Genomic DNA, 13,650 nt, shown 5'->3' on the forward strand with positions numbered 1-13,650 from the left:
GGTGGAAAACATTTAACTTTACTGTTTGCAAAATTTTACTCGTCTCGAAGATGGCAAGTGGCTTACAAAATCTAATGAATAGGTCTTTTTTTGCCTTCTTCAAGTTGAAAGGTGTAAACATGAATGAAATAAAGGATAAACTACTGTTTTTAATCCATTTAGATGGAATAAGAAAGTCATAACTTAGAAAATGAGACAATAGATTCACCTTAATCCATAACGCTGAAGCCACATCAGCCTTCGCAAGATGTGTAGGATCTCAGATAGTCTCTCTACCTCTGCAGGTATAGAGAGCACAGGTTCAGACAGCAGCATTTAATAGTGTAGAGCGAGGAGGAGATATAAGCCTAAAAAAGATGAAGACCAAAAAAAGATGAGGGGTTTAACATTTCTTTTTTAAAGCCCTCTTTAGGTTGCCAAAATGTGCTTGCAACAATTAGAACCATCATTCATACGGCTATATGTAGGTCTTTGACTCCTTGGTGCAGGATGTGGTCAAATACTTAATTAACTATAGAGCTTCTCTTAGTGAAATACGTGCGATTAGGGATTCAAAACAATGACGTTGTGTGTTACATGTCCGTATGTCAGGGAAAGTGTTGTTCACCACCCTTTGATTCACCATCAGTGTTTTGCAAAGTAAAGTACATAAATGTATTACAGTATATCATAGCCTGGCAGCTTTGGTCCAGATACGTATTACAGCTGACAGCAAGGACTGAAGCACAATTTATAGGGAGAAGACATGCTATCCTGCAAGTAACCTCAGTTCTTCTTGGTATTTGAGAAATATAATCCAAGACAGGGAGCTAATGTGCTATAACCCACTGTAACTTGATATGTTTTGAACCCTCCCAGGGGTCTGACTCCGGAACTTAAACCAGAGCTGCAGAAAGTGATGGAGACACGCAAGTTGAGTCAGCTCCGGAAGGAGGAGGAAGACTTAAGGCCAAAGACAGATCTTGAGGAACAGCTTAGGAAGCGACAACAGCAGCTGGAACAGGTGAGAAAATACAAGACTTAATACCACAACTTCTCATTTGTCTGCTGGCGTACCTCACCCTACGAACTCAACATTCCTCATGAAGCTGTTATAGTCATTGGTACCATTTAAGGCATAACCTTTTGTCCTGCACTAATGCACACAATCCCCGCCCCTAGCTGCATGGCTTTGCAGTTGGTTGTATTTAACCTACGTGTATCTTGGTAAACAACTCGCTAAGCTTTTCTAAATTAACCACAGGTCTTTCCATCCTTATCTGTATCATTCTAAAGTGAGATGTTTGTACTATTAAGAAAAATGCACAATTTGCTTACATTTTACTTTGCAATATCTCTTAGGATTTATTAAAAAGAATTATGCCAAACCCTGGTCTGTTTGGCCTTCCATTGCCTCCTTTTCCTCACAACAGCCTCTACTGACTCCGACTTACACAATTCCTTACCAAATGTGTCCATGGTAACTCTAGTTCAAAGACAATTTAACATATTTACAGGTCTTTGATGTGCAGGTTTCTATGTAGTCTAACTGAATTTTAGCCATCATTCTCCATTGATCAACAGGCCTAGTCACCGAATCAAAAACATTGTATTATATTTATCTTACTGCCACACTGGATCCTGTATCACCATAGTCAATGACAGTCACTTCCACTGATGTGGTTTATATTGAATCGGGTAATTTATCACAGTGACTTTGAACTATTAGTCTCTCAATTGCAAGCTTATACTACCAACTCTTGAAGCATTTATTTTTCTTTTAAGAAAGTGGTCGAAGTTATTTTTTTCTTTAACACTTTGTTAAAAATAATAAGTATGAAACTATCTTTATCATTACAATAATATTTTAATGCCATCAATATTTGGGGCAAGGTATATATTTCTTGACAATGGGTCATCCAGACTTCCATCCTTTTGTTGTACGTCAAAATATCGAGGGCGGAAGTGTTGACATACTCATCATGTATCAACTAAATACCATTTAAAAGGAAGTATATCATCAAGATAAACATGCACATCAAATTATAGATTTATCATTTTCACATCTGCAAACCTTGTTGACTTAGTGCAAGTCAATTTTGTGGAGTCAAAATATTTGCAGCTCGAAATTAAGAACTCGATATTATCTTCTGGAAAAAACAAGTTTCACATGAAGTAGTTGTGAAATAAATGGTTTACTCCATTTTTTACCAGGTCTATGTCGAGCAAAAATTATTAACCAAAGACATGATTTGGCGTCCTGATCAAAATTTTTACATAACAACTAAAACGTTGTTCTTTACAAGGTTTGTTAATGTATTGTCTGTCTTTTTTCGACAAGATCATTTAGCATGGGTTGTCGGACCCAGGCGAGTATTTGGCGTCGAGGACCTGATTCGTTTTCTACTCCTGTACTTGACGAGTAATGTTATATTAAAAGGCAGACATGCTACATTTTAGTGAAATCAACAACACAAAGAGTGATTTGCCTATTGGCAGTCTTTAATTCCCACGTCACAAGGAATTTGGCTAAGTACCTGGGGGGCATGGAAGATAAGGAGAAACTCTTAAGGAAGCTTGATACAGTATCTTGTGAATAATAGCTTATATCCATTCTCTAAATAACCAGACTGCCAACCTGCATTATGCGAGAGTCCTCCCTCACTACGGATGGGGTTGCACTGGAGAAAGACTTAAAGAAGGCCTCCTCCTTGTCTACCTGTGCCTTGAGCTTTACTGATATTGAGAAATTACCTATCTCTTTTTTTGCCTTGACGAATTCATAGACCATCTGTCTTTGTTGGGTGTATCAATCTTAGAGCAAGTTTCACTTTTAAAATGGACGTGGCATTCATTTTATGCAGTGGCATTATCCAAAATCTTTTGATTTTACTAAAATTACTTGTAAAAATTACTTACTTATGGGTGCTTTCAGCCAACCCTCTTCGTTCCTAGATCTGTCATTCACATTTATCTTCCTTTCACTACTGCATGGGGCAATTGCTCAGCCCTTTTTAGCTGCTGGCTAACTTCTCTGTAAGTGATGGTATTCTGTTATTTCACAAGGAGCACACCTACACACAAAGCAGTTCCATTCAGTGAAAGGGACGTCTGAGTGACCTTTTTGAGAATCAAAAATATTTTTGCTTTTAGCAAAATTGTTTTATTTTGGTAAAAGCCCAGCCCCTTCCCCAGCAATAACGCTTTACAAAAAAAATGACAAATCAAGCAGTGATAAAGCCAAAAGGCTGGTAGCCAACACCAGAACCGTTGGCTTAGCCAATGCTTAAGTTGTGAAGATATACTTTAATGCATTGTGAATCGTTTTGTTTTAGAGGGTTTAATTGTTTTTATCTACATATATTCCTACACGCAAATGTTTTTTTTAAAACGAAATCAATTGCAAACTCCCAGTATAGTGAGATTGGAGTTTTTAAGTCAATCTTCGAAAGAAACTCTCGGAAGAAAATACAGGGCTAAGTGAGGGAGGTCTTCAGAATAGAAATAATGGCGATAGGATTGGAGAGGGAGTGCCCTGGACAGATAGGGATGTGTATTTTGTGACACTGCAGTCTTGTGTATATATATATATATATATATATATATATATATATATATATATATATATATATATATATATATATATATATATATATATATATATATATATATATATATATATATATATATATATATATATATATATATATATATATATATATATATATATATATATATATATATATATATATATATATATATATATATATATATATATATATATATATATATATACTTCCCATAATACATAGTCTCATTTGAGCCTCCCATTGGTGGGTGTGTCATATGGAGAGAAGTGGGTTGGCGGTTGCGCACACCGCTTCCGTTAAAGCCCCTGAAGAGAAGCATATGGAGCTTCGAAACGCGTCGGGTAGATCCATTACGGAGCGGCATCTACAAGCCGATCCCCATCCTCACCTACACATAAATCAAGCTGGTGCTCGTGTGCTACTCAAAGGTGGACAACCTTGGAGCGACTATATATAGTATGCTGGGAGTTGTAGTGTCAGCAGATCGACACTACAATCAACGATCACATGGTTGGGGCAGGCGTGCACCGATTAATTAAGGACTGCTGCAGATAAAAGAGCTGGGCGCACGTTCTTGCGGTTGGGCAGTGGCGTCTGAGGAAGGCTAAATGCCGAAATGCATTACGCCTTACCTGCTATACAAATAAAGAACCTCCCTTCACAGTCCTCGTTTGTGGCTCCTTCCTTCGGTTTCCCTGGAGGTGGATTTGTATATATATATATATATATATATATATATATATATATATATATATATATATATATATATATATATATATATATATATATATATATATATAGTTGAAAACGAGGTTTTGCAAACTATGACTAAGCCGCCTCCAATTTTCTTGGTCAAATAATTTCAGAAAAATATGTGATAGCCTGGGTTGCAGCTTTGTATAGAGTAGGAGCTACGTTCAGACTTATCCACGTTTCTGCAGCAGGTTAGGATGAGGCTATGTTATGTGGTGTATTGATGTTCAGATACTTGTCATTTATTAATTTTGCACTCAGGAGTATCTAAGAGGGGGCAGCTAAATTTAAGAGGTAGGTGCAGTGTTAGTAGAAGGTTTTTGTTTTGGGGTAATGATGCAAGGGGCCTTAAAGAGAGAGGAGTGGAGGACTGTGGGATGGATGGCAGGCAAGTAGTAGATAATTGGGGTAGTTGTGTAACTGTGGGATTAGTGCAGAAGAAGAAGGATAGAGCAATAGGGAGCTTTAGGCATAGTACACACAGAAACCAGGAGTAGTTGCGTAAGTAAGAGGCAGCAGCATACGGTAAGTGTTAGAAGAGGGAAGGGTATGTTTACAGGCAAGGATGGATGTAATGGGGTAGATACAGACAAGGTGTAAAGAAAAGATGGAGCGCTGGTAGGAGGCAGTGTGGCCTTGAAGTTAGAGGATGGAGCAAGAAGAAGAAAATAGCTAGCCATGAGTGGAACGTGCTGAATGAAGATAGGGAGGAAGGACATTGGTGGGAAGGAAGTGGTAGGTATGACAGGACAGAAGAATAGAGGATGTTATCTGGGGATGAGTGGGATAATATATTTAAATGTATAGAAGATGAGATGAAGTGTGGCTGAAACCGTTTTGTACTAGAATATGCTAATAGGTGCGACTGCCGGGAATTGTGGTGATGGTTCTATCTGGATGTTGACATGATTCTGAGCCTTTAATTTTTTGTGAAATTTTTCTGCTTTTTCTGGAGAATTTGAATCTCAGATACCAGGACACGGAGTAATGATTTAAACCCTTAAGATATATGTCAGGTGCTGTCCACCAAGGAGAAATACATACTGGCAGCCTACAGAGAAAACATCAACCTCAGTGGTGTATACAGTGAAACTGTTCTTATGATAACAACTTATATGCTATATTAAATTGTTCTTGTGTAAAATGCCCGGTGTATTCTGGTCTGTTACCTTCGTTCTCCTTCATTTGTGCTGTACTGTATTGTATGTACTATTATATTCTACTCTACTCTGGTTTATCCATTCCATACAGTATTGTACTGTGATATTCTGTTGTATTCTGCGTTTCCATTCCGCTTCTGTTTTGTTTTGCCGCCCGTTTCACACCGTAAACCCCTTCAGCCGTTATTACCTGCTGGTGTGCCCCCTGAGGGCCGCCCCCCCTTAAACGTCCATTTGCTAACACTACCCGCCTCCCAGCTGCTCCTCCCTCCCACCTCCCCTTATTATAGAGGCAAGCCCGTCTATGCCCGTCCGCGCCTGTCAGCACCTAGACTGCTCCCAGCGCCAGACCCCCAGGCCCCCGCGAACCCCGTTGCCGCTATGCCGCCAACTTCTTCCACACACTCAACACTGACCGTCCATCGACCTGCTTCCAGTCCACCCCAAAGCGCACCCACGGACCCTTCTCCTGCCGGAACTGCAGATATAGCTGCCTCCAAACCACCACAGCAATGACCGGGGCAGGTTGCAAAAAACCTCAGCTGCATACTACTCAACACCCGCTCCGCACACAAGCACGCCATTGAACTCTGGGACCTACTCGACTCATCCTCCTCGGACGTCGCTTTTCTGACAGAGACCTGGATGAACCCCTCCTCGGCACCCGATATTGCCATCATCATCCCGGTGGCTACAAGATAACCTGCAGGGACTGAACCAACGGAGTAGGAGGCGGGATCGCCATCATCCACAGAAACACACTCAGAATCTCGACCAGCACAGATGCCACCTTCATCACCGCCAAACACCTGCACTTTCTGATCCACATCGATCCAAACACCACCCTCAGAGGGACCCTCATCTACTGAACTCGCCCCCCAACTACGGTTCAGTGATGCCCTCTCCGACCTCGTCAGCACTCACGCCCTCGCATACACGGACTACATTCTCCTCAGAGACCTAAACTTTCACCTCGAGAACGCCAACGACAGCAACTCCACCACCCTGCTCAGCAACCTCGACAACCTCGGACTCAAACAACTCGTCACAACCCCCACCCAATCTGCTGGACACATGCTAGACCCCATCTTTACTGCAAGCAACAACATCACCTTCAGCCACACCACCGAACTCCACTGGACCGACCACCGCTGCGTCCACTTCACCTTCAAGAAACCCACCACATATCACCACCCTCAACGAACCCCCCACCGCAGCTGGACCAAGGTCACCGAAGACCAAGTGATAGCCACCCTCACTCGAAACCCGCCAACCGACTCCACCAAGACTACCGCAACCTCAGGCAATGGATCAACGGCTGCGCCAACACTCTCGCCCCATTCAAGAAACCCTCCAACAAATGCACCGACAGACAAGCCACCTGGTTCACCGCCTTTCTCCAGGCATCCAAACAGAACTGCCGAAGACTCAAGAAGAAGTGGCACCATGAACAGACACAAGATAACAACACGGCCCACAAGAACGCCATCAGCAGGCACCATCAACTCATCCAACTTGCCAAAAGGACCGCCTTCAAGGAATGCATCGACAACGATGCACACAACAGCAAAGAACTCTTCAACATTGTGAAGGAACTCTCCAACCCCAGCTCCAACTCCAATGACATCCTGGTGTTGCAAGACCTCTGCGACTCCCTAGCCACCTTCTTCCACCGCAATATCACAGACATCCACAACAGCTTCAACAACCCGACCCCCGCGACAGCCACCAACACCTCAGAACAACCGCCCCCCAGCCGCACCGACCTCCTGCTCTCCTGGACCAATGATGATGACACCATCAAAACCATAAGCATCATCCACTCCGGCTCGCCGACCGACCCCTGCCCGCACCACATCTTCAACAGAGCTAGCACCACCATCGCACCCCACCTCCGGAAGATCATCAACACCTCCTTTGAGACCACCACCTTCCTGGAGAGCTGGAAGCATGCCAAGATCAATGCCTTACTCAAGAAACATCAGGTCCATATCCTTGCTCCCTTTCCTGCGAAAGTCATTGAGAAGACTGTCAACAGGCAACTGACACGCTTCCTCGAAGAGAACAAAGCTCTGGACCCATCCAAATCAGGATTCTGCAGCAATCACAACACCGAAACCGCCCTCATCGCTGCCACCGACAACATCAGGACCCTGCTTGACAACAGCGAAACCGTGGCCCTTATCCTCCTGGACCTGTCAGCCGCCTTCGACACCGTCTGCCACCACACCCTATGCACACGCCTCCACAACACAGGGATCCGCAACGAAGCCCAGGACTGAACCACCTCCTTCCTCACCGGCAGAACACAGAGTGTCCGCCTCCCCCCTTCTGCTCGGAAGCCACCAGAATCATCTAGGGTGTACCCCGAGGATCATCACTCAGCCCGACACTCTTCAACGTCTCCATGGCACCTCTCGCCAATATCGTCTGGTCGCACGTCCTCAACAACATATCATACGCCGATGACACCCAGCTGATCCTTTCCATCACCGAGGACCCCACCGCCGCCAAAACCAACTTCCACGAAGGAATGAAGGCCGTCACGGAATGGATGAAGAACAGCCGCCTGAAGCTGAACTCAGACTAGACGGAGGTCCTTATCCACTGACCCACCCCCCTCTGCCTGGGATGACTCCTGGTGGCCAACCACACTGGGAGCTGCCCCGACACCCACCGACCACGCACGCAACCTGGGATTCATCCTCGACTCACCGCTATCAATGACCCAGCAAGTCAATGCCGTCTCATCCTCCTGGTTCAACACCCTCCGCATGCTCGCAAGATCTACAGATGGATCCCCACCAAAACCAGAAGAACTTTCACCCAGGCCCTTGTCAGCATCAGACTGAACTACTGCAACACCCTCTACGCAGAAACAATGGCCAAACTTCAGAAGTGACTCCAACGCATACAGAACACCTCTGCATGCCTCATCCTCGACATCCCCTGCCACATCCACATTACAGAACACATGAGAGACCTGTACTGGGTTCCTGTCAACAAGAGGATCACCTTCAAGCTCCTCACCCATGCTCACAAAGCACTCCACAACACCAGACAAGCATACCTCAACACAAGACTCACCTTCTACACCCCGAACTGCCAGCTCCGCTCCGCTGACCTCGCCCTCGCTACCGTTCCAGGCAGCCGAAGAATGACTACCGGCGGCAGGTCATTCTCCCACCTCGTCGCCAGGACCTGGAACACCCTCCCATTGACCTACGGCAGACCCAGGACCTACTGACCTTCAGGAGACTCCTCAAGACCTGGCTGTTCGAGCATTAGCAGGGCCCCCCCTCCCCCAGCGCTATGCGACCCTCACGGGTGTACAGTGCACTTTATAAATATGTTGATTGATTGAAATCCTGTTGTCTTGTTCACACTGTTTGAAACTGGAAAAATAGGGGCATCCCATAGAAACAGAGATAACTAGTAGATGTAATGATATTTGGGAAATTCCAGGAATCCTATCAATCAATCAATCAGGGGGTTTGTAAAGCGCACTACTCACCTGTGAGGGTCTCAAGTAAGGGTGGGCGTAAAATCCGTTTTGCGGGTGAATTTGCGGATTTTCCGCGATTTCGCGATCCGCGAATCTCGCAAAATCGCAGTAAAATCCGCGAATCAGCGGGGACGAATTTTCAGCCAAGCAAGGGTTACAGCAGCAGGTGCAAAAGTTGAACCTAATTTCTTTGTAACCTTTTACAAAAGGGTTACAAACAAATTAACTTCAACTTGGACACCTGCTGCTAATTGCTTCCTGGCGCCTCGTTGCCTACTTGCAACTATTCTCTGACCCTGCTCTGACCCTTGAAGCAGGGTCAGAGAATAGTTACAAGTAGGCAACGAGGCACCTGTCCAAGGAATTAAACCTCATCAGGAAGCACTTACAGATATAAAAAACAGGAAGAAGGGAGAGGATGGCAAATACACCCATTTTGAGTTGTCAGGAGGGGTTAAACTAAAAGAGACCTTTACAGCACAATTTTCATATGCATTTTGCTAAATATAAAAAGCTGTATGTTCTGTAGGGGCAACTCAGGAATCTGGCCCTTCAGAGATCCGGCCTCTCTTTCTTTCTCTTGTTCTCTCTCTTCTCTCTCTTTCCCTCTCTTTCCCTATCTATCTATCTATCTATCTATCTATCTATCTATCTATCTATCTATCTATCTATCTATCTCTCTCTCCCTCTCCCATAAACAACTGCATGGGTAACTTCGCTATGCAAGCGGCTCGCGAAGACGCAAAAATCCCCGCGAACACGCAAAAGTCACTGCGAACACGCAAAAAACCCAGCGAACACGCAAAAAAACAAAAATCCGCAAATTCGCACTAATTCGCGAATTTTGCGGATCACGAATTCGCAAATCCGCAAATTCGCGGATCGCAAATTCGCAAAATTCGCCCATGCTTAGTCTCAAGGCGCTGTAGAAAAGGTGTAACCCCTCATGATACATACCAGGTGTGGTCTTCCTGGGAACACTGAGGGGAAACCAGTAAGGAGCACAGGTAACCTAGTGGTACTACTGGTCGACTCAAGAGTGATAGTGGACAATCCACAGAAATTCATCTAACCCATTCGTGTAGCACATGTAACAAGTACACTGAGGAAGGAACGGGGTGGGCAAACCCAGAATAAATGGGGTAAACCTTTAGGATATATGCTAGGTGGGGTTCTCTCAGGAGAAATACAAGGCTACATAGGGTACACAACTCACCCAGGAGTGCCATTCCGGAGTTAATCAGCAGACCTCAGTGTAGAAATGTTAAAGCTGTTGGTATATGTACTTTGTTGGGTGCAAAAAGGAGTTGTGCAGCAGTTCATTAAAATAAAGATTAGGTAATATGATCTGTGAGGTCCACTCAGAAGCGAATGTGTAGCAGCATAGAGGAATATAGTTCAAGTTAAGGTGGTAAATCCATAGGGTTAGGGTTAGTTGAGGAATGTGAACAGCAGTAAATCTTGTCCTTGTGGTGTAGGTGTCAGTGTGCAGGTGTTGATGTGAAGGGAAATGGGTCTCTGTGAAAAACGAAGGGGTGAGCCGAAGAAGGAACGAGGTTACATGCACAGCCTCTGACCCAAGGCCATTACGTGCCCTAACAAGCCTAAACATGTTGCCTCCTTGAGAGACAATGCATTTTGTAAATCTATCCAGAGTGCACTAAGGTGCTGTTTATGCTTATACCAAAATAGTATAATCAGGGGAGGCTCCTCCACTATGGCGGAGGAGCGTCGCCCTACTGCTTTCTCGCAGTGCGAGAAGAAACATAAAATGGTAATAACTTTCAGTTATTATCATTTTATGTTTGGTTGCGGGCAGGGCTGCTCTATGAGCAGGTAAGGGGGGAGTGGTGTGCCCACTCCTGAGGGCACAATGACAGTTTAGACAGCCCTCTGGGGCTGCCCAATACAAGTCAAGAGCACTCTGACCTTCTCCATGCAGGCTGAAATGCAGCCTACATGGAGAACATGACCTCCGCATATGGACCTGACTGAGCGGCATCCCCACCAATCACAGCACTGCTTGCAGCGTTGTGATTGGCTTAGGGGAGGGTCCGGAGGGAGCCTGGCAGGAGAGCAGGGGCAGGATCAGATAAGACACGAGTCCCATCCAGCGGAGAGGTAAGTCTGTTTTTTTGGGGGTTGTTAAATTAAAGACCTTGCTCCCACCCGTGACTGAGTATAATCACAGTAGGCCCTGTAGTACTGAGAAAAACAGAAGCAGAACTTACACATCCTTTTGGAGGATGGGATATTGAATACTATACACTGCCCTATATGTGTGACAAATGAGCATGATACCCTGGAGTAGCAATTAAGCATGGGCGGAAAATCCTTTCCGCTCGCGGATTTTGCGGATTTTCGGTAAATTCGCAATCCGCGAACTCTTGCGAATTTACCGAAAATCCGAAAATTCGCACGCAGCGGATTTTTTGCTTGGTGATACAATATTGCAGCGTGCGGCATTCACTTACCGTCATTCAGCATTTGCCGAGTTGTTTTTCTCGCGATATTTTGCGAGTGCTGCGCCATTTTGGATCTTGCTGCGGGATCCCGCGGGAGTTTGGCGACGCATCGCGAGAGTTCCCAATTGCGAACATGTAGAAGCGGCTGGCCGCAACAATCTTGCACTCGCGAAATTACAAAATTTGCAATTCTGCACAAGAAATCCACCAGCAAGCAGCATAAATGATGATTTTTTATCAGAATAGCTCCTCAGGTTGACATTTGCCTGCACTTTTTTGGATTTGAGGCCTTTTTGACTTTCTTTGGTTCACTTTTGATTTAGAAATCAACTTTCACAAGTAAGTTTGTTTGGGGCATTATAGTTGCTGTTCTGCAGAAAACGAGTTTTGCAAAACTGAAAGCACTCAGCAGGTGCAAAAGTTCACTCATCATTAGTAACCATTCCCTGTAGTGCTTCCTGAGAGGCCCCTCCAGAGTTCAGTTGCTACGTTTGTTTGGGGCATTACAGTTGCTGTTCTGCAGAAAAACGAGTTTTGCAAAACTGAAAGCACTCAGCAGGTGCAAAAGTTCAAAGTCATCATTAGTAACCATTCCCTGTAGTGCTTCCTGAGGGGCCCCTCCAGAGTTCTATGACCCTGCTCTGACCCTCACAGCAGGCTCATAGAATAGCTACAAGTAGGCCACAAAGGTCCTGGGAAAAAAAATTGCACTGCAACAGAAAGCAAAGTACAGATAAGGAAGCAGGTGCCAGACAGGAAGTTTAAATTCAGTGACACATTAATCAAACCCAAATTAATTCATGTCAGTTGAAGCAGGGCAGGTGTGCTTGCTTTTCCCCCCCATAATCTACAGTGATGAATCAGAGGGTGGCAGTGATGTACCAGAGGGCGGCATGGGTGAATCAGAGGGTGGCAGTGGTGAAACAGAGGGTGCTGTGAACCTGTGATGATGAACCAGACGTAGAAACAACAAAGTCGTGACCGTTGCGAGCCGACAAGTAAGTTCGCAATTGCGAACTGGTACAAAACCCTCGCGAACTGGCATAAACCCTTGCGAACACAAAAAAAAATCCGCTAATTTGCGAGAATTCGCGGATTTTGCGGATTGCGAGTTCGCAAATACGCAAATCCGCGAACGCCAGATTCGCAAAATTCACCCATGCTTAGTAGCAATATCAGCTAGTGACTCCCTGCAACCTTTTAAAGGTGCAGATTCATTCTATGGCTGCCAGGCTGAAATGCAATGCAACTTTTAAGCAGTGTGAACCTTCTCATGCCCTTGAAGGGATGCAGAAGCAGACAGTCTCCAGTCAGCTGAGCACTTATCAGGTCCTCCTTAAGAGCCAGGCCATCCTGAAAAAATGCATAGAAAGGGGAGGGTCACAAAACAGTTGGCAGGGTACTGTCCTACCGAATGTCACCAGTGTCCTCATCTCTATATAAAAGTACAAAAACGGAATTGTTGAACCCAAAGACCTTTGCATTGTCAGGTGTAAATAATGAGATATCCTCTTGCCCTCCTTAGCTTTTTTCCACGCATTTCACTTTCATTGTTAGCGGTTATTGATATTTCAGAGTGAGGAAACATATGCACTTCAACAGATGGCAAGCTATGCTACAGCAAAGGAGACCTATTCTTCTACTACGTGAATTTGGTAGATATATATCTTTTTTTTAAATTGTGGCCCAGCTTTTTTAAACTGTGAACCTTGCAAGAAATAGCTTTTCTTAGGCACTAAGTGCATTATTTAAACCATGACAAGTTGCATTCTGTTCTGGCAACACAGCAGGGGGTGTGCTCTGTTGTCTTGGCAAACTTCAGTCCAACACATTGAGAGATCTCCATCTTCTATGTGCCTTCAGAAAAGCCCCTCCCATAGCGGTTCTGCAGTAGGCACTGTAGGTTTGTTGTACAAGCAAAATTTTCAGTGCTGCCACACGGCAATTTTTTTTGTTCTATAAACGCAAACTCTAAAAGCTGGAATGTGGCTACCACTTCTTTGTTTTCCTGTTTAGACTGCAAGGCTTTCCAAACAGGAAAGAAGTACATCAGAACATCTGCTCTAATCAAGTTACAGTCGGGCCGATCCAGACATTTATGTGTACAGCCATGAATGTACTGGGGCTCTGTCTGGCTACTATTCGGTTAACCATGAACTTCCTTCCGTACATTATTGGCTGGGTAAACTCCTCTCAGT

The 13,650-nt window shown here is 44.6% G+C and overlaps 1 protein-coding gene across 1 annotated transcript in view; it reads left to right on the forward strand.

The window, feature by feature from the left end:
• Positions 1-13,650, forward strand: part of LOC147712486 (protein FAM107B-like) — a 79,672-nt gene that overhangs the window by 48,707 nt on the left and 17,315 nt on the right. Inside the window, exon 4 of the mRNA XM_086920345.1 lies at positions 859-1,003. Within this exon, the coding sequence (XP_086776471.1) occupies positions 859-1,003 (145 nt within the window). The remainder of the gene's footprint in view (positions 1-858; positions 1,004-13,650) is intronic.

The sequence above is a fragment of the Lissotriton vulgaris genome, chromosome 5, assembly GCF_964263255.1.
Source record: "Lissotriton vulgaris chromosome 5, aLisVul1.2, whole genome shotgun sequence".
In the NCBI taxonomy this organism is placed as follows: domain Eukaryota; kingdom Metazoa; phylum Chordata; class Amphibia; order Caudata; family Salamandridae; genus Lissotriton; species Lissotriton vulgaris.